Below are 22397 nucleotides of genomic sequence, written 5' to 3'. Positions count from 1 at the left end.
GGTGTTGTGAAAGCATAGGAAAAGTTACAAACCTGTGAAGGTTATTTAGCCCTCTTATCTAGTTTTATTGCTAATAGATCATTAATCCAGGGATATCTTTAAAGAAGCTGTGGTATAATTGAGAACATTATTGAGCTCAGTAACCGGTTTCTCAATTTCTCTGAGAATAACAAGTCAAATCAGAATTAGTTAGGTTTTTTTATTTCCTATCATTTTGAATGCAAATTGTCAGTATTATACAGAGTTTAGAAATTACAAATTGAAGAACTCAGAAATCTTGTGTATAAACAGCCCTCTTCTGTTCTTATTGCATTACTGCAGTCCCAACAAGAAAAGGCAGAATGTGAACAGAGGAGTCTTTAACAGAGTTAAATGTTAATGCGACCTACAGTAAAAATATTCTAGATTTAAGAAGCGCACTCTCAAAAAAAGTGCCAAAGCTGCAGGCAATGGAGTATACATTATGGTATATGTTTCGAAATGATTACTGTATTTAAACAAAGCAAAAGACTCCCACATAAAGAAGGGAAAGCTGAATTGCTTTCAACACCTTTGGCGGATTCTCAGATCTGGGCGTGGAAAAAATGTAAACGCCTATAGGGGTGAATCAATGTCATGAGCACAGTTCTGAGAATTATGAAAACCAGTTCACTCACTGCCATGGCTATCCTGCAGGACAGCTGACCCTGCTTGCGACATCCACATGAGTGTCGGTAAAGGGCTGAGGTCAGTGAAGCCTCCCCAGACTGAAGGACCTGACATTTTTTAGCAATTGCATTTAACTCCAAGCTGACGGGCAGGGCCAGATCACGATGGCATTCTATGATATCCTAAGAGCTACTAGTATCTATCCAAGTGATTTCCAGAACCGAAGGAGTCCGGGCATGGGAATTTGCACTTGGCTCCAGACAGCCACAAGCGTCTGTACGGCTTGGCCTAAAAAAAAAGGTCTATGTGCATTGAAGAGTAGTCGAACTTTTCTCTTTCTTGCATCACCGCCTATCTCCAGAAGAGGTCAGTCTAACCACGTTTTCTCTTTGTCAGAGATACTCCAGACCGCTGGGAGTCCAACGATATCTTAAGAGCACACAGCCACTGTGAATTCTGGGAAGAAATATTAAATAGTTCTCAGCATTTTACAATGACAGTGGGGAGTTTGACAGCGTCTTTGGAACACTCTGGAATGAACAGGCATGTTATACTGTAGGTAAATTCGTTCATTTTTAAATTTAAAAGTCAAGATCTAATAATGGGTGTGGCCACCGTTGGATACGATCCAAGCTGTACAAAGCACATATGTGTCCCCAGTTTGCAGGTGCTGTGTTGAGGGACTCTGCCTCATTTCTCTTAGATCCTGGACAAGCGCGTGCCTGTTTGCTGCTCTCTGAGTTCTAGATGCCACACATCATTCCAGCTCATCTCACCCATATCCAGGCGGGGCTCAAGTCTGGCAATACGTGCTTTCACAGCTAATAGCCACATTCTCACCTTGTAAGGAAGCTGTTGCTACACAGGCAGCACGAGGACAAAGGTTGTGCTGTTGTAACGTTGTCACACCTCAATGAGCTGGCAGGAAGGCCAGTGAGACGGGCCCAGGTCTTGGTCAGTGTAGTGCTGTGCAGTGGGCTTGTCTGTAGCCACTGGCCCATGGGTGGGCAGTCCAGGTCTTGGTCAGTGTAGTGCTGTGCAGTGGGCTTGTCTGTAGTCACTGGCCCAGTGGTGGGCAGTCCAGGTCTTGGTCAGTGTAGTGCTAAGCAGTGGGATTGTCTGTAGCCACTGGCCCATGGGTGGGCAGTCCAGGTCTTGGTCAGTGTAGTGCTGTGCAGTGGGCTTGTCTGTAGTCACTGGCCCAGTGGTGGGCAGTCCAGGTCTTGGTCAGTGTAGTGCTAAGCAGTGGGATTGTCTGTAGCCACTGGCCCATGGGTGGGCAGTGCAGGTCTTTGAGGTTCAGTTTCTGCAGGTTTTCATTCCAACTCATGTCATGATAAATGCATTACATGTGGAGATCTGCTATTAATCTTAGACATGGAAAATGTTATCTCACATATAGAAGTGGTAAACAATGTAGTATATGACATTTATATATATATATAAGTTCTACACTGGAGCATAGAAGCATTCTATATGATATATTCCCCTTTAATAAAACAATAAAACTTGTAATGTAGAATACAAGTGAGAAACGAAACAGAATTCCGTAAACTCATTAAAAACAGTACATGTGGGCATTTTAAAGTTTGGTACACTCCATCATTTGACTTTCTTCTGCTTTTACCGGTTCCAGGCTATGTTTATTAACTTCACAAAGGGCTTTCTCATTTTCAAAAGCCATGTTGACCTCCCCTTGTGGAGTTTTGCAGCTCAAATTATTAATCAGACCGGGTCCTGCAAGTGGCTTGTCGTCGGGCTTGTCTGATGTCACTTTTTTGTAAATCTGATAAACTGCAGAGAAAACAGATTACAGGTATCAGAATAAGATGTGGCCATTATTTTGACTTCTAAATTGTTACATTATGTATTTACCAAAAATCCTGAATTGTGATGTTCTAAACGATTATTTCAAAATAAAAGTATGTTATGAATTAAATAAGAAACGGAATCTGCAGCATTTTTTAAATCTGTTGTGATTTGGAAACAGGTTATGCAATCAGCTTCTTAAGATATTTTACAGTAAATGTGAGGACCAAGATAACGTGTTTTACAACACACTTTGTTTTTCTTAACTGGACAGTAATTCATTACTGGCCAATTAATATGTTTTTTTACATCTGTATAGCACTGTGGGATCCAAAAGTCCTTTAAAACACTAGCAGAGACCTACTTCATCCACCTCTCTGTTTTAAAAAGACAGGGAATATGACCACAGATGGGTAACTCTGTACATCTCATTTTGTCCTTTTCTCTTCTTCCAAATCTACCTCTTTTCCTCTGGACTCCAGCAGCACCATCCCATAAGACTCCCATCTCTGTCAAGATCCTCAGAGTCGCTCTCTAAACCCCCCCTCTCTCTCCCACTTCCTGTTTTTTCTCTGGCAGGCTCCAAGCAACATTTATACAACCAGCCCCTTCCTTCCCAACTGTCCTACACCTCTCCCATGCTCCTATTCCAGGCCCTGGCACTCTCCTGCCCAGACTATTATAACTTGCTCTCGGCCGGCCTTCCTGCCAGCTCTTTGTCTTTTCGCATACCCCAGCTTGCTCTCCATGAGACACACAGACAGGGAGAGAAGCCTGGGGTCAGAGTGCAGGTCAGCCATTTAAACGGCGCCCCTGAAGCAGTTGGGGTGAAGGCCTTGCTCAGGGACCCAACGGAGTAGGATTCCTCTGCCGGCCATGGGATACAAACCGGCAACCTTCCAGCCACAGGCGCAGATCCTTAACCACCGCCCATTGATGCAAAACCCTAGGCCTTGCCTTCCAATGTTTCGATCCCTCTTCTCCTCCCTGTCTTTAATCTCTCACTTTCCCTCCCACCAAACCTCTGGACTCCTCCTCTTCCTCCACCTCCTGTACCCCCTCTCCGTTCTCTCACTGCTAAAGCCTGCTCTGGAGCCCGCTATAGAAGTGCTCGTTCCCTCTCCTTGCCCATCAGGACTCTTCTGTTCCTTTGCATGCGTGATCTCTCCGCTCTCAGCCAAATCCTCCAGTACCTCTTTCACTGTATTGCGCTAATTTTTTCTAGTTTTGCCTAAGCAGTCAGAACCTGTGTTTAGCATGTTTCAAACGCTGGTTTGGGAATTCTAGTTTTCAGAGGGAAGAGCATCATCTACAGTACTTGGTCTACCAGCATGATTTACAGCAGCAAGCTGGCTTTCCTGAATTAATGACAAGGGTCAGCCTTGCTTAACTTCTCATATCTGGAAGGTCAAGCTACTAACCTCCTTACTGTAAATGCAGACCTTTGCAGTTTTCAGTAAAGAAAAAAAGAACAGATGAATCATGCCTGCTTGCCTCAAATTAACCTATTTTTGAGAACACAGTCACTGAAGCTCTGTGGAAAAAAAACAATGCCTCCATGTTTTCTGGGCATCAGCCCTTGAACAGCTCAGGTGTGGCCATCGTCTCTAGTACAGCTCTAACAGAAAAGTGAGAGGGCCCTAAGCAGCACCAACCCACCCACCTGTCACAATAAGCAGTCCGTTCAAAAGCTGGAAGGAGCCATAAATGAGAGGGAAGGTGAACATGAGAACCAGCTGCTCTGCGGGGAAGGACAGCTGAAGCATGGTGGAGCAGACCTGGACATTCTGGGCTCCTGTCTCCAAGGCAATCGTCCTGCACCTGCAACAAGGGAATGAGCCCCTGCGTCAATCTTACACAGTCGTTTTCCCTCCTCGAGAGGGCGCTCCCACCTTCTTTGGTATTGATTTTTGTTTCATTATCCCCAGCTGTGTCTTGTCTCTTTTGTGTTATTCAAGCCGGGCATCTCCGCTGTTCCGGGCTCAGTTTTGGAAGACGGACGTCCGAAGATCCGCCTACCACCAGGCCTAGAGTGAGCCTGAGGGCATAGGCCTTCAGCCCGGCGTCCTGACCTCTGGGCCTGGGGCTCGGGGCGCCTGGTCCCGTTAAGGTTTTACTATTCGTGTTCCTGTCCCGAGGATGTTACCTGTGTCTTAAACTTGAACTTGAACTTGAACTTTATTGCCATATGTAACCGGTACTGGTACAATGGAATTCTTACTTACAGAAAGTCTCTCGATTGTAAAACAAGTGTAAAAAACAAAACAAAGTGCAAACAGTGCATCAAGACAATATACAAACAAACAATAGACAATGTGCAAGTAAACATGTAGACAGTTTGAATGTAAACAATACAGACGTGTAAACAATGACTGGAGATGCGCAATAGATAAGAAATCATAAAGAGGTAGATGGTGATGGCGTAGGTGTGGTCCGAGGGGGATGGCTAAATGTGTTCGCCAGTCTCACTGCTTGTGGATAGAAGCTATTGAAGAATCTAGTGGTAAGTGTCCGTATGCTCTTATATCTCTTGCCTGAGGGCAGTGGGGTGAAGAGCTCATGCCCGGGGTGGTGACTGTCCTCTGTGATGTCTATGTCTTGGGCAGATCTCCTGGTTTTAGGGTCACTGATTGCACCCTGATAAACCCTTTTTGGACCTGGTCGCCTTTTGAGTTCCCCCCTGTGCACTGGACCACTGTTTTTGCCCACTGTGTGTGTGTTCCCCAAATAAACCCTGGTGTGTTTCCCCTGATGTCTCTCTCCAGACTCTTCCGGATTATTCCGTCGCCCATAGGGTCTTTACAACACACTTCACGGGAGTCAGAATCGGCTCCCGTAACAACACCTTTCCAGAGCCGGAAAAGAATGAGCAGTCACATCTACCGCAAGTGCATGCTTCTGAAGTGGGACCAGAATTGCCTGAAGCAAACAATCTTACGGCTACTGTCATCCTCTTGCCCCCCCTGCCCATGGTTCAGCCTGTTTTCGGCAGGACTTTCGTGTTTAATTCCTGTGGAGCAGAATGGTTACCTTCAGCTTGTTGCTAGAAAAAGCTGGCCAGGAGAGCCCAAAACTCAAGTCTACTGATTCCCTCCATTTAGGTAAAAGTCTTTGTGATTCGGGGGTGTTCATAATTATTCTCAGCTTTTCTCATCTTGCTGTAAACTAGATTACACACTTCTTGGAAGTCTTAACTTACTGTTTACAGTTATTTTAACTGTTGATACAGTTTGTTCTGACTGCATTCCTTAAATTCAATAAATGACTCATCTAGCTCGTACTTGGTAGTGTGTAGGGGTTTTGTGAGGATTAGCGTGTACACATTCTTGTAGTACAGGCTGGCGTTGATGAATGATTACCAGTCTGGTCAAGAGAAACACATGCCTGCAGACTCTGTGAGAGATTAGCCAGGGGGGAGCTATAAGGGCAGGAACAGAGGTAGCTGAGGAATGCAGATCAATAACCATGGAAAAAGTACTGTATACATTCCCAAAGATATGTTTCTGCAGAGATCAGCAATTCTGGACCCCTTAGTTAGTCTTCTCTTTCTTACCTTTCAGAAAATGGTCAACATCAGCAGTAATAAAGTCATCTCAGTTGCTGATATTGAAAACATTACTATAGGTTTTTTATGAACTCTCCTAAGATATTTCTTACAGGTCCTACAGGAATGCTGTGTGAAAAACTAATCCAGTAAAGAAACAGAATGGAAGATGGATATATTGTACATCTAACTATGCTTGCAAGGTCTGTACACAGATTGTTCCCACACTGGTATTTAACTTTTGAGTTGCCTCACGCCATCTCCCTTCAGCCAGCTAAACATCCTAACACATGTAGTGAATAATAATACATATCAGGACAGAACACCAAAGCGACAAGTTGCCTGTGTCAGCTAATACAAACACGTCAGTTCCTTACCTTTTCCAGGGTTGTCTCACAACAGCAGCAGTGATGAACCCAGCTGCGTACCCGATCATGGGGTAAATAATCCCAATTACCAACATGGAGGTGTCTGTGTCCCATGAGCCTTTATACAGAACAGCAGAGGCGATTCCGATCACCAGGATGAGTACGCCACCCACGACAGTGCCCACCTGAAGAGGAAACAGGGAATTTCAGGGACCCCCAAGGTTCCACAGAAAATGTCTTTGGTGAAAAGGGCTCTTGGGAGTTTGAATTAATTTTTTGGCTTAACTTGAAGCTCTTGGGTAGCCTGCACCTCTACAAATGAAGAAGAAACTGTGCAGTTGCCTCTACTGTGAAGTTTAACGTTCATTACACTGCTTGTATATTGGTTACTCATCCCCTCTGTCTGTTTGAATTATATTCACTGTGTTTTTTTATTAAAGACTGTTTAATAGAGTTAATAAAGTTAACACGCCATGCTATTCGTTTACGTTTTCTACATTGCATGTATTGTGAGATGATTAGCCTAAGCCATGATAAAGTAAAACACAGGAGCTGCTGCTCATTGTGAGGAAGAAGGCTGTCTAAGGGCGGTGTGGTCACTCTGTGGCTAAGGATCTGCTCATATGGCTGAAAGGTTGCTGGTAGCCAGCAGAGGAATCCTACTCCATTGGGTCCTTGAGCGAGGCCCTTAACCCCATCTGCTCCAGGGGTGCTGTATAAATGGCTGACCCTGCTCTCTGACTCCCAGTTTCTCTCTCCCTGTCTGTGTGCCTGTGTGTCTCATGGAGAGCAAGCTGGGGTATGTGAAAAGACAAATTCTTAATACAAGAAATTGTATATGACTAATCTCTCTTATCTCTAAGGAATGTACAGCACTAAGTCTGAATGTAGACAGACTTTATTATTCACACTTGGAAGAGTCCTTAATCATTATAAACTCTCATGAATACAGATCAGTTCAGGATATGGATAGAAATACTGTGTTTGGACTCATAAGTGCCAAAGTCTTAATTTCTAACTTTACCAAATAGCCTTGTAGGCCTTTGTGCTTAACCTTTAAAACGTATGGGCTACAAACCCATCTTTTTGTCATATAGGAAGCAAGATTATTGTCAGTTTTCAAATTAAGAATGTTAAAATATGCCTTTTATATTCTCAACGTCAGATAGGTGTTAAGAGAATAATCCCAAAGAATTTAAAACCACAAAAAAAAGCAATAAAAGACCAGGCTGTAAAACTAAACAACAAATCAATGCAAATATATCTGATTACAAACCCTCTTGTTTTATTCATTTTTTGATGACGTTGTGAAAGAGACTCTAATGGGAAATTACTGAAGCTACATTTTGTAGCAGTGTTTTTTGTGTGTTTTTCTATGTTAAACTGTATGAATGAAATCAAATCATATTGACTCCTTCAATCTCGCGTGACTACTAGAAGGAATGAACAGTACCTTCAAGATGATCTGTGCTTTCTTTGGCCACTTATAATTGACAAAGACTCCACAGCACACGGGAACAATCAAGGTAACAAGAGTAATTCCTGAGACAGGGGGGGAAAAACACAGACTGGCTCAGAAACTAGATAAAAAGACCTCTATAGGGAGTCACACCATTTGTTTACAATGTCCTCTAGACATATTAATCAGCATAGTCAAAACTGTTATTCTTGCCTCATAGTCAAGCAGATTGTATTGGTGAACACTCACTCCAGTGCCAAATATGTTTTGGAGGAAAATGAATGCATTAATTTGATCACATTAGAACAAATAGATGGATAGATAATACTTTATTAATCCCGTAGGGAAATAGATTAAACTCATGGCAAGAGCTGGGTTCGAACCCCCAACCTCTAACATGCAAGGCACATGCATCAGAAATACATTCTTTGTCTTCAACCTATCGATTTCAGGAGACTATAATTTTTAGGGCATATTCACTTTTGGTAAATTTCTGAATGTAAAGGTCAGTATTTGGTTGCATATCTGTATGAGGCAATATCCTGTGTGATATCCATCACCCACTAATCTCACAAACTCACACATCTCACTCACTTTGAGTTCTTTTCCATCTCTGGGGTGTTCTGATTTCACTTGTTTTCAGCTTGTAGAAAGCATGGTCAGTTGCTTAGATCTAATTGACTTGGCCAGTCTTAGATTTCCCACAGTTCATCTTTTTTCTGCGGATGAACTCCTTTTTTTGCATTTGGCAAATAAACATATGGCCACTGTCTTGCTACATCTTCACTTCTTTTCACACTCTAGCAGCTCCATCAGCTGAATAAAGGTTTATCTAGGTCTCCTCTGTCCACACAACTGGAGGTAACGTGGTGGCCTAGGGTTCGGAGGGCAGTGTATATTGATAGGATGGCAGACTTAGACAAGATGGCGGCTCTTGTCTGCACTACATTCTCCAGAGGGCCGTGGGGAATGAGCTGCCATCCTTGGCTTCCTGCCCAATTGTCAGGAGGCATTTAGAAAACTAGGAAGCAGAGGCTTCCAACAGCTGTCTGGAACGGAGAGCAGAGTCTCTAAAATGTGCTGCATCGGGTGGAGAAGAAAGTAGTGACCGACGACCACGGAGGCTGGAACTTGCATTTGAGTTGTGGAAACTTTGTATTGGAAGAGCTTTTTCGTAAGCTTTGTAAGCTCTGAAGGAGGTTTAGAGGGAAACGTTGTGACGCATATAAGCAGCTTAGCTGCATGTTTGTACTTTTGTACTTACACAGAGAGGAACTATTAATGAAGATGTATAACTAGAAGCTCCAAGACAAGGGTTGGTTTTGTTTGCCTGACACTATAAATGAAGAGCACTATTTTACCTTTACAGCTGTGTTAATATGTCTTTTTTCCTGGGACCCGTCTACCCGACCTACTAGTCACTGGTGTGACTATACTGTACATATATATGTCTGTTCAACATACTGACATATTTGCAGCTAAGAAATGAAAATAGCTGATGATTGAAGATTCTTCATAATGTATTTAAAATAAATATGGAAATGTACTGTATACTTTCCTTTCCGTTCCTTGGTCTGCCTAATATCATCAAGTCATGGTGGATGTGTACTTTTAATTTTGGATAAAGTTACTGCTGGCTAAATGAAAAATGTGCACTGTATCTCTGTATTGAGGGTACAGAATCCTGATAATACAAAAATCTGCTCTTCTAGCTACAGTCAGCAACTTCCTAAAGGTTCAGCTGGTTAGCAATTGTCTACTCACTACTCTAGGGACTTGAGTTAAAGTTAAAGTTCAACACTAATTCCATATCTTTGGGCATGTTTTATTAAACATTTGTAGTGGCAAGTCATATTGCAAGCCGACTATTTTCTTAGGAGGCTCAGGTCCTTTGGTGTGTGTGGAACACTGCTACACATTTTTTATGAATCAGTGGTGGCAGCGGCCATCTTCTACGCTGTTCTACGTGTGCTGGGCCAGCAGCATCATGACAAGAGATGCAAATAGGCTCAATAAACTCATCAAGAAGGCTGGCTCTGTGTTGGGGCTGAGCCTTGACCCCATGGAGGTGGTGGCTGAGAGGAGAATGCTGACCATGCTCACAGCCATCATGAACAACACCTCTCATCCGCTTCATGGGACTGTTACTGGGCAGCGGAGCACTTTTAGCAACAGACTGCTCCAGCTACGGTGTTTCCGCAGGTCTTTCCTGTCTTTCCAGCTGTCAGGGTGTATAACGCTGCCCTAGGCTAGGACTGTTAGCCCTTCATTTGCTCGTCTATGGACAGCATGTTGCTCCATTGTACTTTTTTTTATGGACACTCAATCTGTATAAACCTTTGCACATTTTGCACATATTTTGCTGTTTTTACAGTGACTACGAGCATGTTTTGCACACACCTATGTATTTATTTTTATTTAATATTTTATATTTATTTTTTATTACCGTATGTATTTTAATTTTTTGTCTATTCTGATGTCTGTTTTTTTGCTTGTTTTGGGCTAGATTGCTGTAACACATCAATTTCTCTTCGGGATCAATGAAGTCTTATGTATCTACAACGCTTAGAACTGATTGTAATAATCTAGGAGAGCTAATTATAAGAGACATTTTCCAAGACACACAGATCAGGGCGTCATACAGCTGTCTCCATTCCGAAACACTCTAATGACATACGACCAACGCCTTGTGAATTATACAGTATATTTAGAATCGGTGTGTAAAACTGTGGATTCTTTTATTTTGATTGATTCCCAACAGCCGTCAAGAACTCCCGCAATTTACTGTTCCAATTTTTCGTTGTTACAGGAAATTAACCCCCCCACACACACACACTACCACTGTCCCAGAGACATACTGACCCCTCTACTATTTCCATTCAACGAGGCAGAGAGCTGGGCTGGAGACATGAGGTAAATGAATGGTCGTCACCTATGTTAAAGAAGGGGATTTTAATGTTGCCTTCGCCAACCCAGGAGCGTGTGTAGATGAACAGACAGAGAGGCATCATTCCCATAGCCAGAACTGTCGAGCAGCAGGTCATGGTAATGCTGAAATAAACGGGTAAATATATATTACTTAAAACACAGTAGTTCAGGTGGGTGGCTGCGTCAGCATGCGTAGGCTGCAGAGGAACAAGTAATAGGTTTATTCCATGCTGAAAAAAAAGAAGAAATAAAACGCAACGTTTCGGCCGTGGAGCCTTCTTCAGGTGAATTATTACCGACTACGAGAAAAATGTCATTTAAATCATAAAATCATTTAAATTTGTACACGGCACTCTGGGATGTGGTAGCCTCCTATACTGAATCAAAACTGTATTAAAAGAATCGGCATTTTCCGCCACCTTGGTCTTCTATGAATGTTTCCATGAAGTATTTACATTATCACGCTCAATGTTGTAAGGATGGATTGTAGCCGTTTTATTAGCTGCATCCGCATTGTAATCTTCTGTCCACTGCAGCCGAAAAAATGTGTGGAGAGATTGTCTTCCCTCGCCTGAGTGAGCGCAGAAAACAGGCACGACGAACATCCCACAGACAGGGAGCGAGAATTTCAGGCTGGTACGGCGTGTAAACGAAAACCGCCACTCACTGTATAAGAGAACCAGAATGTTGAAACACAAGCTTCCATTTCTGAAGTTAACTGTTTAATTACTCGAATTTTAAAGACGTCCGGACTTTTCGACCAGTCTTTACAGCTTTTAAGGTCACGTCCATCCGTTCATTTTCTAACCGCTTCTTCCAGTGTGGTGTCGCGGGGAAACCGGCGCCTGTTGTCCCAAAAAGCAAGGAGGGGGGACAGGACGCCAGTCCATCACGGGTCACACACATACCGACAGACTCTAGCCCCAGCAATTAACCTATGAGTCTGCCCTCTGAAAGAGGTGGATTTGAACCCACACTCTCACTGGCCGCCGACCAGCGCCCCTACACTGCGAGCCACAGGGCGGGCTTCCGGACTGGGGAACGAAACCGGAGCACCCCAAGAAAACTCACAAAAACGCGGAGGAAACATACAGACTCCACACAGATAGCACCCCACGTCCAAAACAGAACCCAGAGCCCCAGCGCTGCGAGGAAGCAGTGCTTATCACCGCGCCAATATGCCACCCTTTAAACTCACGTTTTCTCTTTGTAGCCCTTTTTGTTTTAGTTGTGTTGTGCGTAAAAGAGCACCGCAACACATTAACAAGAGCACAGACTGGGAGTAAGGTTTTCTCTGTCTGTTTTTCGGTAAACAGGGATCTTAAAATCCCGGGAAGACGACATTTATTACAGATAAGGAACGGGTGAAGTTTTCTTCCACGTGAAAATAACAGAAAGGAGACACAACGTTTCGGCTGTGGAGCATTCTTCAGTTGTCAAAAAGAAGACTTTATTAAGATATAGAATTTATTACAGATATACACAGTTGTCCCCCCACCTCCACCAAACATACCACCTGCTTAACACAGAAACTATATGGCATGCACAACTAAAATAGTTTAAAAAGTTCAGGTTTCCTTTTTCAAAATAGAGAATATAATCACTCTATGGATGAACTACTGTTTTCCATCACATTTAACCCGAAAAGATAAATATATCCTGCCAATCCTGATCTCCCACAGAGCCAAATACTGGTTTATGAAATGCTGCGTTTTCCTTTAATTGAAGAAAGTTTGATCCAGCGGGAATTAATATAAGCGGAGGGGGATGGGGGCGGGTATCTTTCCTAATAATAAATGCAAAAGCTATAGATCACAGAATTTAGATTTTTTTTTGTTCGCTTGATCAGAACAAGCGACCAATGTACTGTACAGCGTTTATAACCCCACCTTTGCACGCCTAGGCGTATATACAGAAATATTCCATAAAAACAGACGAGCCTTTTTATTTGATCCTTTTTAAGCATAACTAGATAAACCTGTACAAATGAAGAATTCACAAAAAGCTCAAAAGCTATGTCTCACCTGAGGTCCATGTCTCCATCAACCCAGTACGCGATAATGTTGGAGATCGTCCCCCCCGGACAGCAGCCCATGATGAGGATGGCGACAGCCTGCACCGGCTTCACGGCGAAGCCAACAGCGAGGGCGTACGCAGTGAGGGGCATCAGACCAAACTGGCAAACGAGCCCCACCAAAATACCCCAGGGGCGCCGGAGGTGGAACCACAGTTTGCCCAACTCAACGGTACACCCCAAGGAAAAGACCACCAGGGCGAGCAGGGCAGTCAGCACGACGCTGAAAACCAGCGTGACGGTTTCGTCCGGGGCGCTCGTCCCGTTGTGCGTTCGGTTCCCCTCGCACTCCGAGCAGCCCGTGTGGTTCAGCATTCTGCTCGGAAACCTGCCCGAAGAAGCAAAGGCGCCTGTGTTCCCCTTGGCTTGAACCTGCAGCGAAACCGGATCCCGATATTTGATTATTTTATCGTCCCCTCTCACACCCCCTCTCCGGACATCGCACACTCGGGTGATGCACTTTAGTCAAATTAAAGTTGCCGGCTCACTCGTTCGCAGTTCGTCCTCCTGACTTTAAACTCCGCCAAAGTCGTCCGCAACCCCCTTCGGATCGCCTTTTGATATGAAATACTCCCTCTTCTTGTCCACCTGTTACAATTGCCACTACACGTCTTCAGTTGGCCGCGTAAATATCACCTGACCTCCTTCAGGAGATCGCTGGTGCGGCGAATTCCTCGGAACTGTTCAGTGTTGCTGCGGTTCCTCCACAGGAGCGCTGCGCTTGCAAACCAAGTGCCCGAATTAACCCAGGGTTCGCGCGTCACCCTCTTATTCTTTTGCGACGCAGAAAACAAAATGTCTTTATTTTAGTCATTTTGACTGCTTTTTCACACAGCCCCCTTTCAATTTTCCTTCTGAGAGCCTCCACCTTCGTGTTTCCGTGGCACAGGTGAAGTGGCATGAACGCGCGTATTGTGCCGACGGCCCGCGACGGATTAAAACAAAAAACCCGCTGCTGATTTAGGTTTTTGTCCTCCCTGTCCCTTTTCCCCACAGAGACCTGAATTGCACGATTCTCGTATTTCAATCCCGCAGATACCACATACAGCAAGTAATGCCCACACGCTTCTTTGCGGTCGTTCATGGACTGTACGTCTCGTCAATTAGATCACCACACTTTTAAATGTAAATTACATTTTACACCTGTACGCCCAACTGAGAATTTTAGATTTTGTCCTTCGTTGAATTCCACTTTTAAAAATAAAAACTTTATCGCCACGCAAATGTGGTGAAACATGCGAGGATTAAGGTCCAGGGTCCGTGTTTAGACGGGTCCCCGTTGTGATTGCGCCGCCTGCACCGTTTACAGCTCAGATTAAATACCAAGAAAAGGCGTGCGCTCATGAATGGAATTCCTTGTTACTAATGAACACAAATCGTAATCTTCTTATTTTCTCTTGTTTATGGAAGAAATGAGAAGAATGCGGGAGTTTAAATCACCTCAGCTCGTACCGCAGTATCAACAACGGGTTTTGTTTTTAAATTCGGTTAAAGAAATTTATCTAATGTAAACTCTTTTTTATACTGTATTAGAGGGCAGGCAATTACAAAATGCAGGATTACACGCGGGATAAAAAGCGGCAGGACAACCCGTTCAATTCAATGGATTAAATAAACTATCATTCATTCATCTTCTAACCACGTCTTGGAGTTCATGGTCGCGGGGGAGCCCTAAGACGGGGTACCAGTCCATCACAGGACACACACACAGACACGAACATTCACGCCAGGGCCAATTTCAACACAAGCCAATTAGCCCACCAAACTATTTCTTTGGACTGCTGGAGGAAAGCGAGGCACCCGGAGGAAACTGACGCGAGCTCGGGGGAACATTCACATTCCCCCCCAGAGAGCACCCCAGGAACTGAAGCCGGGGTCCCCGCCCAGCGAGGAACCAATGCGAACCACTGCACCACCGTGTCGTCTGAAAAAGATCCCCAGTAACAATAAGGCAGACGTTTCTATGCTTCTTTCCTAGTGTAAACATACAGTATGTGGTGGTACAGTATATGAGTATACATGTGGAATGAAGACGATCAGCTGTATATTCAGACATCGTTTAAACCTGAGGTTGTACCTTCATTGAATGATTAACTCTCCATTTGATCTAAACAGATTTAGAAATATGAATTATAAAAATTATATTCATATAAAATATATACAAATATGTTTTTATAATTATATTTGTTGCGATGACCCAGTGAAAACAGTTCCCCGGGATAACCTGGTGGGCTGTACATCAGACGGATTATATTTCAAACGTCTCCAAAGAAGACACATAGCTAACTTTTTGTTTGTCATTTTTGCGCTTGGAAGTCCTGGGTCTTGATTTTTTTTCTTTACAGCACTACCTCAATAACCCGAAAAACATTGACACCTTCCTTCTTGTTTTAATTTGGGAAAGGCTAAAAATCATTGACACAAATCTTTTAAGGCTGCGTTAATGATTATTTACAGCCTGTCTTGCACTAGTTTAGCACACTCGGCAGCTACAGGAAATATGGAGCTTTGTTTTGCATAGTTGAATGGCACGTTCAGTAGTCTTTATTACTAAGTGCAAAGTTAACATGGAATGACACCTAAAACACACATCTTTATGAGTAAGTATCCTATACGTTTAAATGTGTATGAACAAATCTAGTAATGAAGGTTTCATAAGAGCACTTTGCTAATATGGTAAGAACCAAAATGAACAGAGCTGATAATTATTCGTTCTATGTACTGTATGTAGTCAGATTTTCTCAATTAATCGAAAGTCTAGTCTTGACTTTTCATGTTATGTAAGATATTTAAAAAGTAAATACTTAAAGACGTGTAGTAATTCACACAAGAGGCATCATCTTTATTTTTGTACACCGGAGACCAGTCTTGGAAACCTGGAGAAACCGGTTTTGTCCTTTGGATGTGATCTGAAATGGAATTTGGGAATTTCGGACAGTTTTTTCAGTCTCACTGCTTCTCTGTGCTTCTCTTGCCTCAGAGCTAGACCAGGACAAAATCATGAATTATTATTTTTTGAATGTAGAGAATTTTCAGCCTGCAATTTCAAATTGTAGTCAGAAATCCTAGGTATTCAACAAGAAATCTGTCCGGAGCTCTTTAAATCATGCACCAAACAATTATCCATATTTTTCGATTTTAAATTATGGTGTTTTCTATCCCTTCTTCTGTTTTACTGTGATTGTTATTATTTGCAATTTGGCATGTTTCTGACGTTAATATTTACAATTTCCATACCGAGTTAAAAGGCAGTTCACCTGCCTTTTCACAAATATCACCACACAGAGATGGATCTCTGAGGCAGTGTCGATGTTTTCAGCTCAGATGCATCGTGTCACTCACAGTACCTTCTAAAGAGGGAATGGAGAAGGCACCCTTGATGTCTACATGCTGCAGGGAGGCTGAATTGAACAGATCCAGCTCTAGGAAGACAGGTGATCGGTGGTTCTTGGCTCTCAGCCTCGTCAGGAAAGATTGTGTGAACTGGGTGAGCTCAGAGGGATTGTGCCTACGGTGAACACATGTAAAGGAAAACAGCCCATCATCTTCGAGCCCAAATTCATTTACAATGGGGAAAGTTTCTGTAGCTAATCGGCTCCAAACGTGACAGAGACGAGGCAAGACGAAGACATGCAGCTTCTTTTGGCAGGCCGTTTATTACCCTTAGGATTACAGTAGTGTGCTATTCACCAGAGGGTGCAAGACCGCAGCGACAGAGAGAAGAGGGAAGCGCTAGCGGTTTAAAACAAGGGGTGCGCGGGAAAGGAAGCTGCCAGTCAGAAGGTCAGGGGGCAACGGCATAATCCAAGGTCCTGGGGGGGGGGTCAAGTGGACCGATACATTACTTTTTGAAATGTCAAAAATGTCAATTCAAGTACTTCACTACACGTCAGAAAAAAAGCAATAACTTCTAAAATCTATCAGTTACGAAGTTCGGTATAATATGCGTGTAAAACAATACTGTGGCGTTACCCTCCCCCACCCGGGTGGTGTTGGACTGACCCACTTCCTCCTCGACTTACACCCTGACTGGTCAGTCGCCTCCTGCTTTACCCTATATAAGGGGGTTCCCCCCCTCTTCATTTTCACCACGTCTTGTTGTATCCTGCTTTTGGGGTAGTTACTAGTAAACGACAGGGCAATGAACCGCCTGTTTTTGAAACCAAGGCTCTCGTCTGCAGCCTGCTCTGTGCTGCCGTCCAGCAGCTGAAGCCGGGGCGCAGGACTGTTTTGTAGCAGCGGTATGGTAATATACGGAAGCGCATTGCTGCCACCAAGGAAGAAAACATTCTGCACCCTTATCTCGTAACTACGAGAAAATAATTATCGTGCACTTTATGTGATCACGCGAATGCACAATTGTCATATAATACCTATTATATCGCTACATGCAGACTTAGTTTTAAACAGTGGAACTGATGTGTGTGCACGTATAGCCGTTCGTAACGGGACCGTCATTGCTTTTGATCTCTAAATCCCACAAAACCGATCCTCGTGTTTATAATGATTCTGTTCATATTTGCTAAACAATTGCAAGATTTCATCACGACGAATCCCCAGTCGAAAGTAAATCCGTACAAACTGGGCATTGACTCGATCATTAAACCGAAAGTGCCAGCCAAGATCACGCTAGCTTCGACATGCGTTCAATACACATCGTAACGGGATGCGCATACACTGAAGTAATTATTGCTATCTCGTAATTACGAGATGAGGGGGGCGAATTTTGTTTTTCCTTGGTGGCAGCAAGGCGCTTCCGTAGAAATGCGATAGGCTACTTTTGAAAATAAACTTCCTCCAACGCTGAAAATGGATGTGCTCTTTGAACGTATTGTTTAGCATCACACATTCGATGGAAGCAACATTTTATGATACGGCTGTTGAGCTGTTAACGGTTGTTGTGCGATGATAAACACCGACGTGGTTCTGTGTTTAAATCTCTACCAGTAACTCAAGGAACAGGACTCCACCTGGCGCTGGAGCAGTGAGGGAACCGGGACGTCTAAAAGTTCACTCCCTAGAAGAACTGAAATAACACCAGTGACATGTGATCATTCTCTCTTGCCAAACTAGAGTACTGTTCGTGCACTAGATAAACTGATCATTTCGGCACCTGAAAGCCCAATTAAACAACAGTGAAACTTTCTAGACCTACCTTCTGTAATGCCTCGAAGTCACTGCGGACCAGACCCTTACTGGCAAAATGTTCAATTGCGGCTCCATGCGGGGGGTCGGCAGCTGACGGGTTTTCCAGCTTCCCCAGCGCTGAAACAAGTCAATCAACTATCGAAACACAGCTTGTACATCGTGTTTTTCTTTGGGCGAAGCTGGTATTTTAATCACCACGATGCCATATGTAGAAAAGTCTTCTATGTCAAACATTAATTGTATGAACTAAAGATAAAGATAGACTGATACCTATATTTAAAAAAAAAACCCACACAAAGCAGTATTTCACTTTGAAATTTGAGCTCGACCAATTCGACATACACGTATACAGTCACGATCGGGTACCGCGGAAATTGGCATTTAATTATTTACAAAAAGTGTTTTTTACGTGTTCATTGACTACTGCAGAGTAAGTGGAAGAGCACAAATACCCCAGGAAGGACTGACCTTGGGTGTCCTCTTGAGAGACACTAAAGAAAGATATTAAAGGACTTAGGCTTGCGCCACAGATACGTAGATCCTACGTCAAAAATAAGGCTGAAATTGCTAATAATGGATTCATCTACGTTTGAGATGGGTGTTAGTGTTAGTTCACTACACTCCCAAGAAATGCCAAACGTACGCCCTGCCAAGGCGAAATTAAATGGTTACTATGTCATTGAAAGGCAAACGCATTTTGATAAGAAGGCAGTGATACGCAAACAGAAAAGTAAAAACGGTTTTGTGTGCAGAACACACAACGTGTTAAAAGGCTGGGGACATGACTTCGTGTTAAGTTTGTGTCGGTTTGTGCCGTTGAAAGTTACTTCCCAGCTGCTTTCGTTCCTTAGATATAACGTCTTCTTTTTCAGGGGGTGACCTTGCCCTGCCCCCCTACAACGTCGTAGGGGAACCGGACCGGTCTCGATCGTTAGTGCTATGTTTGTGCCGTTGAAAGTAGCGTCTGTGCTGCTTTCGTTCCCGAGATATAGCGCCTTGTTTTTCCGGTAATCACGTGGCCATGCACGGTGACTTTGACCTCCAGCTCTGTTACAGTTTAGCTCGTACCCTTAACATTTCAGAGACAATCAATATCCATTAACATATAGAAAATATGTTCCTCCTTAGATGTGAATAATACTAAGACATGACGCATACCAACAAGTTAACCATCTATGACATAAACCTGTGGTTGTAATTTATGTAAAATCGCCGTGATTGTAAGATCTATGGTTTTCTAAGATCTAAGGCACGTTTTCCTTTTCTTATCCTACCGTGACACGCTGTAACCAAATGCGTAACTGTGGCATACCATCGCGACACGACCTCCGCAGCATGTCATGATAGGGACCCCATGTATATCGCATGTACAGTATATCGCGGCAGTGTATATCACGACTGGCGCCTTGCTTCCGTGCCACCCTGGCACCGCTGTCGCAACAAAGGTCTCATATCAGGACATGATATAAGATAAGATTTTATTGTCCCCTGAGGGAATTTTTTTTATGGACACCCAGCACTCTTGTACATTTAAATAGAGTAGAATGCAAAAAAAGAGATAAAAACATTGCACATTTTACTATTACAAAAAATAAGAAAAACATTGCACATCATTCTATTACACATGTATGGTATAACACATTACAACATGTAACATTTATAACACGTCACAAAAACATATTGCACTCAAGTGGGTTGTAAGAGTCAAAATTGTGTTTATCCTTGACATTTGCATTGACAGCTTTAATGGATAGTGGAACAAAGGAATGTTTGTATCTGACTTACATTTTGGAACCCTAAAACGTTTGCCAGAAGGAAGAAACTGATATTCAGAGTTGAGGATGTGGGAAGGATCTGATATAATTTTCCCTGCCTGTTTGATTAGGGATTTTTCAAAGATTGTCTGCAGTGAGGGGTGCTGTTTCACTTCCATGACTTTCAAAGCTGTCTGGATGAGGCGGATGAGGATGAGAATGATATACCCAGACAGGACGTGTCGAGATATATGGACTTTGTGTTGCGACATGGGGTCAGGATATCCTGTCAGGGTATGTCCTATCGCAACATATGGACACCATTTCGCGACATGGGGCTGGGCATGTCATATCGCGATGTAGGGACTTTCATGTCGTGACATGGGGCAGGGCATATTTGCCGGGGTATGCCATATCGCGATATGCGGGCTCCATGTCGCGACATAGGCGTGACAGATCTGGTCATGTCGCGATATATTGACTCCATGTCGCGACATGGGGGTGGGCTTTTTTTGCCGGGGTATGCCATATCGCAATATGCGGGCTCCATGTCGCGACATAGGCCTGACAGATTTGGTCATGTCGCGATATATGGATTCCATGTCGCGACATGGGGGTGGACTTTTTTTGTCAGGGTATGTCATATCCCGATATATGGACTTAAAGTGGCGACACTGGCGCCATGACAGTGATGCGCCATCGCAATGGGTATCGCGATGTGATCGTGATGCGTGCACTCCTATCGTGATATGCTATCGGAGTCGTGAATGCGCTGTGGATGCCATGACATTCTTTGTCTGCTGTTCCGTTTTGACCTCAGTGCGACTTCTCTTAGATTGATTAGTAATTGGAAACCAATGGATGTGTTACTGTATATCCAGCGTACAGCACACAGTTAACCGGGGCTACAGTATTTGGAACAAAAAGAACATCCATCACCTGTGTATCTACATGTTCTCGGAACTTCCGCTGTGGCGCTTTACCCAATCAGAGTGTCGATTCTCACTCTTCACCCAATCGCGGCCCGACCTGTTCGGGTTTTAGCCAATCACGGGTCTGAGAGCTGTTCAAGCCAGCAGCGCCAGGCGATGGATCGGCTTGTTCACTGTCAGTGAGAATCTATTTTTAAAATGCTTTACTTATTTGCAAAATAACTACATCGGCTTAATTTTTTTAACGTCTTTATTGATTCACAATGTCCCGTACTCTTAGAAATAAATACATTTTTTAATTGCAATATAACTGTCTCCGCTGCTTTCTGTAATGAATACATGGAATTTGATCAATTTTAATCGTATATTTAAGGTAGGGGAAACACCTTCTGGTTTATACTTCAAAAATTAATATAAATGTTAAGTCTATGATCATTGTATTATTATGCTTGTGCTTTCAATTTTGTTTTTTTTATTGTTAAATTATATCGATCTTGAAACCAATACCTAAAAATGTGAATATGGGCTCTCGTGTTGTACCAGCGGTAATTTGGAAACTGGTGTCTCTTCACAAATGAAAGGAGTACGCAAGCAATAACAGTTTCGAGAACATGTTTAAAAATTAAAATAAAACACCTAACCCAATTAACTAACATAGTAACTCCTCCCTAAATGTAAGTGTTTATCCGCGTAAAGGCTGCAAAGTCTGGGGTCGACTTATCAAACATCACAACTTGAAAGATCTGGTGGTCGTGACTTTGCTGTTGTGCAGTCAGGAAAAGAAGGCGCTATATTAAAATATATTGGAACATCCACCCCACCCGACCAGACGGACTCGAAAAACAAATTGCCCCAATTGTTTTCATCATAATCAGGCGTTCAAGTACCGAGTTTAATATTAATAATAATAATAATAATAATAATAATAATAATAATAATAATAATAATAATTGCTTACACTTTATAGCGCTTTTCTGGACACTCCACTCAAAGCGCTTTACAGGTAATGGGGACTCCCCTCCACCACCACCAATGTGCAGCCCCACCTGGATGATGCGACGGCAGCCATAGTGCGCCAGAACACTCACCACACATCAGCGAATGGTAGTTTGTTGGTACAGTAGACTTAACCAACAGTTTATTGGTACCTGTAAACTTCCTTGTAAATAGTCACGTTATTACCCGAAAAAAACAAGGCGCTATATCTGGGAAACGAAAGCAGCACAAACGCTACTTACAGCGACACAAACCGTCCAAACGCAGCACTAACGATTGCGGTGCGTTTCGTCGTTTGTGCTGATCGACGGGCGGGTGGGCAACTTCATGGAGCAGGACAAGCAGACATGTCTGGGTCATTACATTGCGGACTGCAGAAGACTCGACTTCACCTGAGGATCTAACACCGGCTCCCAAACTTGTCTTGTTGTTCGTAAAGTCGCAGGTTCAAGTCTTTCTCAACACGTGGCTCGAATCTTTACACGTCCCTTGGTGCGCGTGTTTATTTAAGAAGGAGACAGCGAGAAACAGATCACTTCTTCAGATTTGAAAAAAAAAAAGCACACCGCTACGATGTATTAAGACGTGCTCGATAAAGCCTCTTGGTAAGAACATGCAATTGTTTGTTAGTGTTCGCTTTTTGAGACTGCTCCCGCAACTCCTCTGATTAGGGTACTCGACATTCGTGACAAAAATACTGTAACGCATACGGCCATCAGGGTGTGTAAGAGCCGGCT

At 43.3% G+C, this 22397-nt stretch overlaps 1 protein-coding gene and 1 long non-coding RNA gene across 2 annotated transcripts; both read right to left on the bottom strand.

The window, feature by feature from the left end:
• Nucleotides 1-176: 176 nt before the first annotated feature.
• Nucleotides 177-13958, bottom strand: LOC102694983 (sodium-dependent organic anion transporter). The gene is made up of 6 exons (XM_006626669.3): nucleotides 12781-13958; nucleotides 10761-10879; nucleotides 7823-7911; nucleotides 6379-6554; nucleotides 4121-4278; nucleotides 177-2442 (listed from the first exon to the last, which is right to left on the bottom strand). The coding sequence occupies exons 1-6, from the start codon at nucleotides 13143-13145 to the stop codon at nucleotides 2231-2233; spliced, it is 1119 nt and encodes a 372-aa protein (XP_006626732.3). The 5' UTR covers nucleotides 13146-13958; the 3' UTR covers nucleotides 177-2230.
• Nucleotides 13959-15648: 1690 nt separating this feature from the next.
• On the bottom strand, nucleotides 15649-18520 carry LOC107079275 (uncharacterized). Its single transcript, XR_001480217.2, has 4 exons — nucleotides 18447-18520; nucleotides 17986-18095; nucleotides 16178-16338; nucleotides 15649-15812 (listed from the first exon to the last, which is right to left on the bottom strand). It is a non-coding gene; the product is annotated as an uncharacterized lncRNA (long non-coding RNA).
• Nucleotides 18521-22397: the final 3877 nt, after the last annotated feature.

Source organism: Lepisosteus oculatus, chromosome 3 (genome assembly GCF_040954835.1).
Source record: "Lepisosteus oculatus isolate fLepOcu1 chromosome 3, fLepOcu1.hap2, whole genome shotgun sequence".
In the NCBI taxonomy this organism is placed as follows: domain Eukaryota; kingdom Metazoa; phylum Chordata; class Actinopteri; order Semionotiformes; family Lepisosteidae; genus Lepisosteus; species Lepisosteus oculatus.
The sequence above is the reverse complement of the archived record's forward strand: the minus strand, read 5'-3'. Positions and strand labels throughout refer to the sequence as shown.

Bases quoted from the DNA above. Each gene is read 5' to 3' on its own strand.
- LOC102694983 (XM_006626669.3), bottom strand. From the start codon at position 13,145: ATGCTGAACCACACGGGCTGCTCGGAGTGCGAGGGGAACCGAACGCAC. The intron at 7,912-10,760 runs GTGACGACCATT...CCCCTGTCTCAG, and splicing joins AATCCCCTTCTTTAACATAG to GAATTACTCTTGTTACCTTG. The intron at 4,279-6,378 runs GTAAGGAACTGA...CCCTTGTTGCAG, and splicing joins GTGAGACAACCCTGGAAAAG to GTGCAGGACGATTGCCTTGG.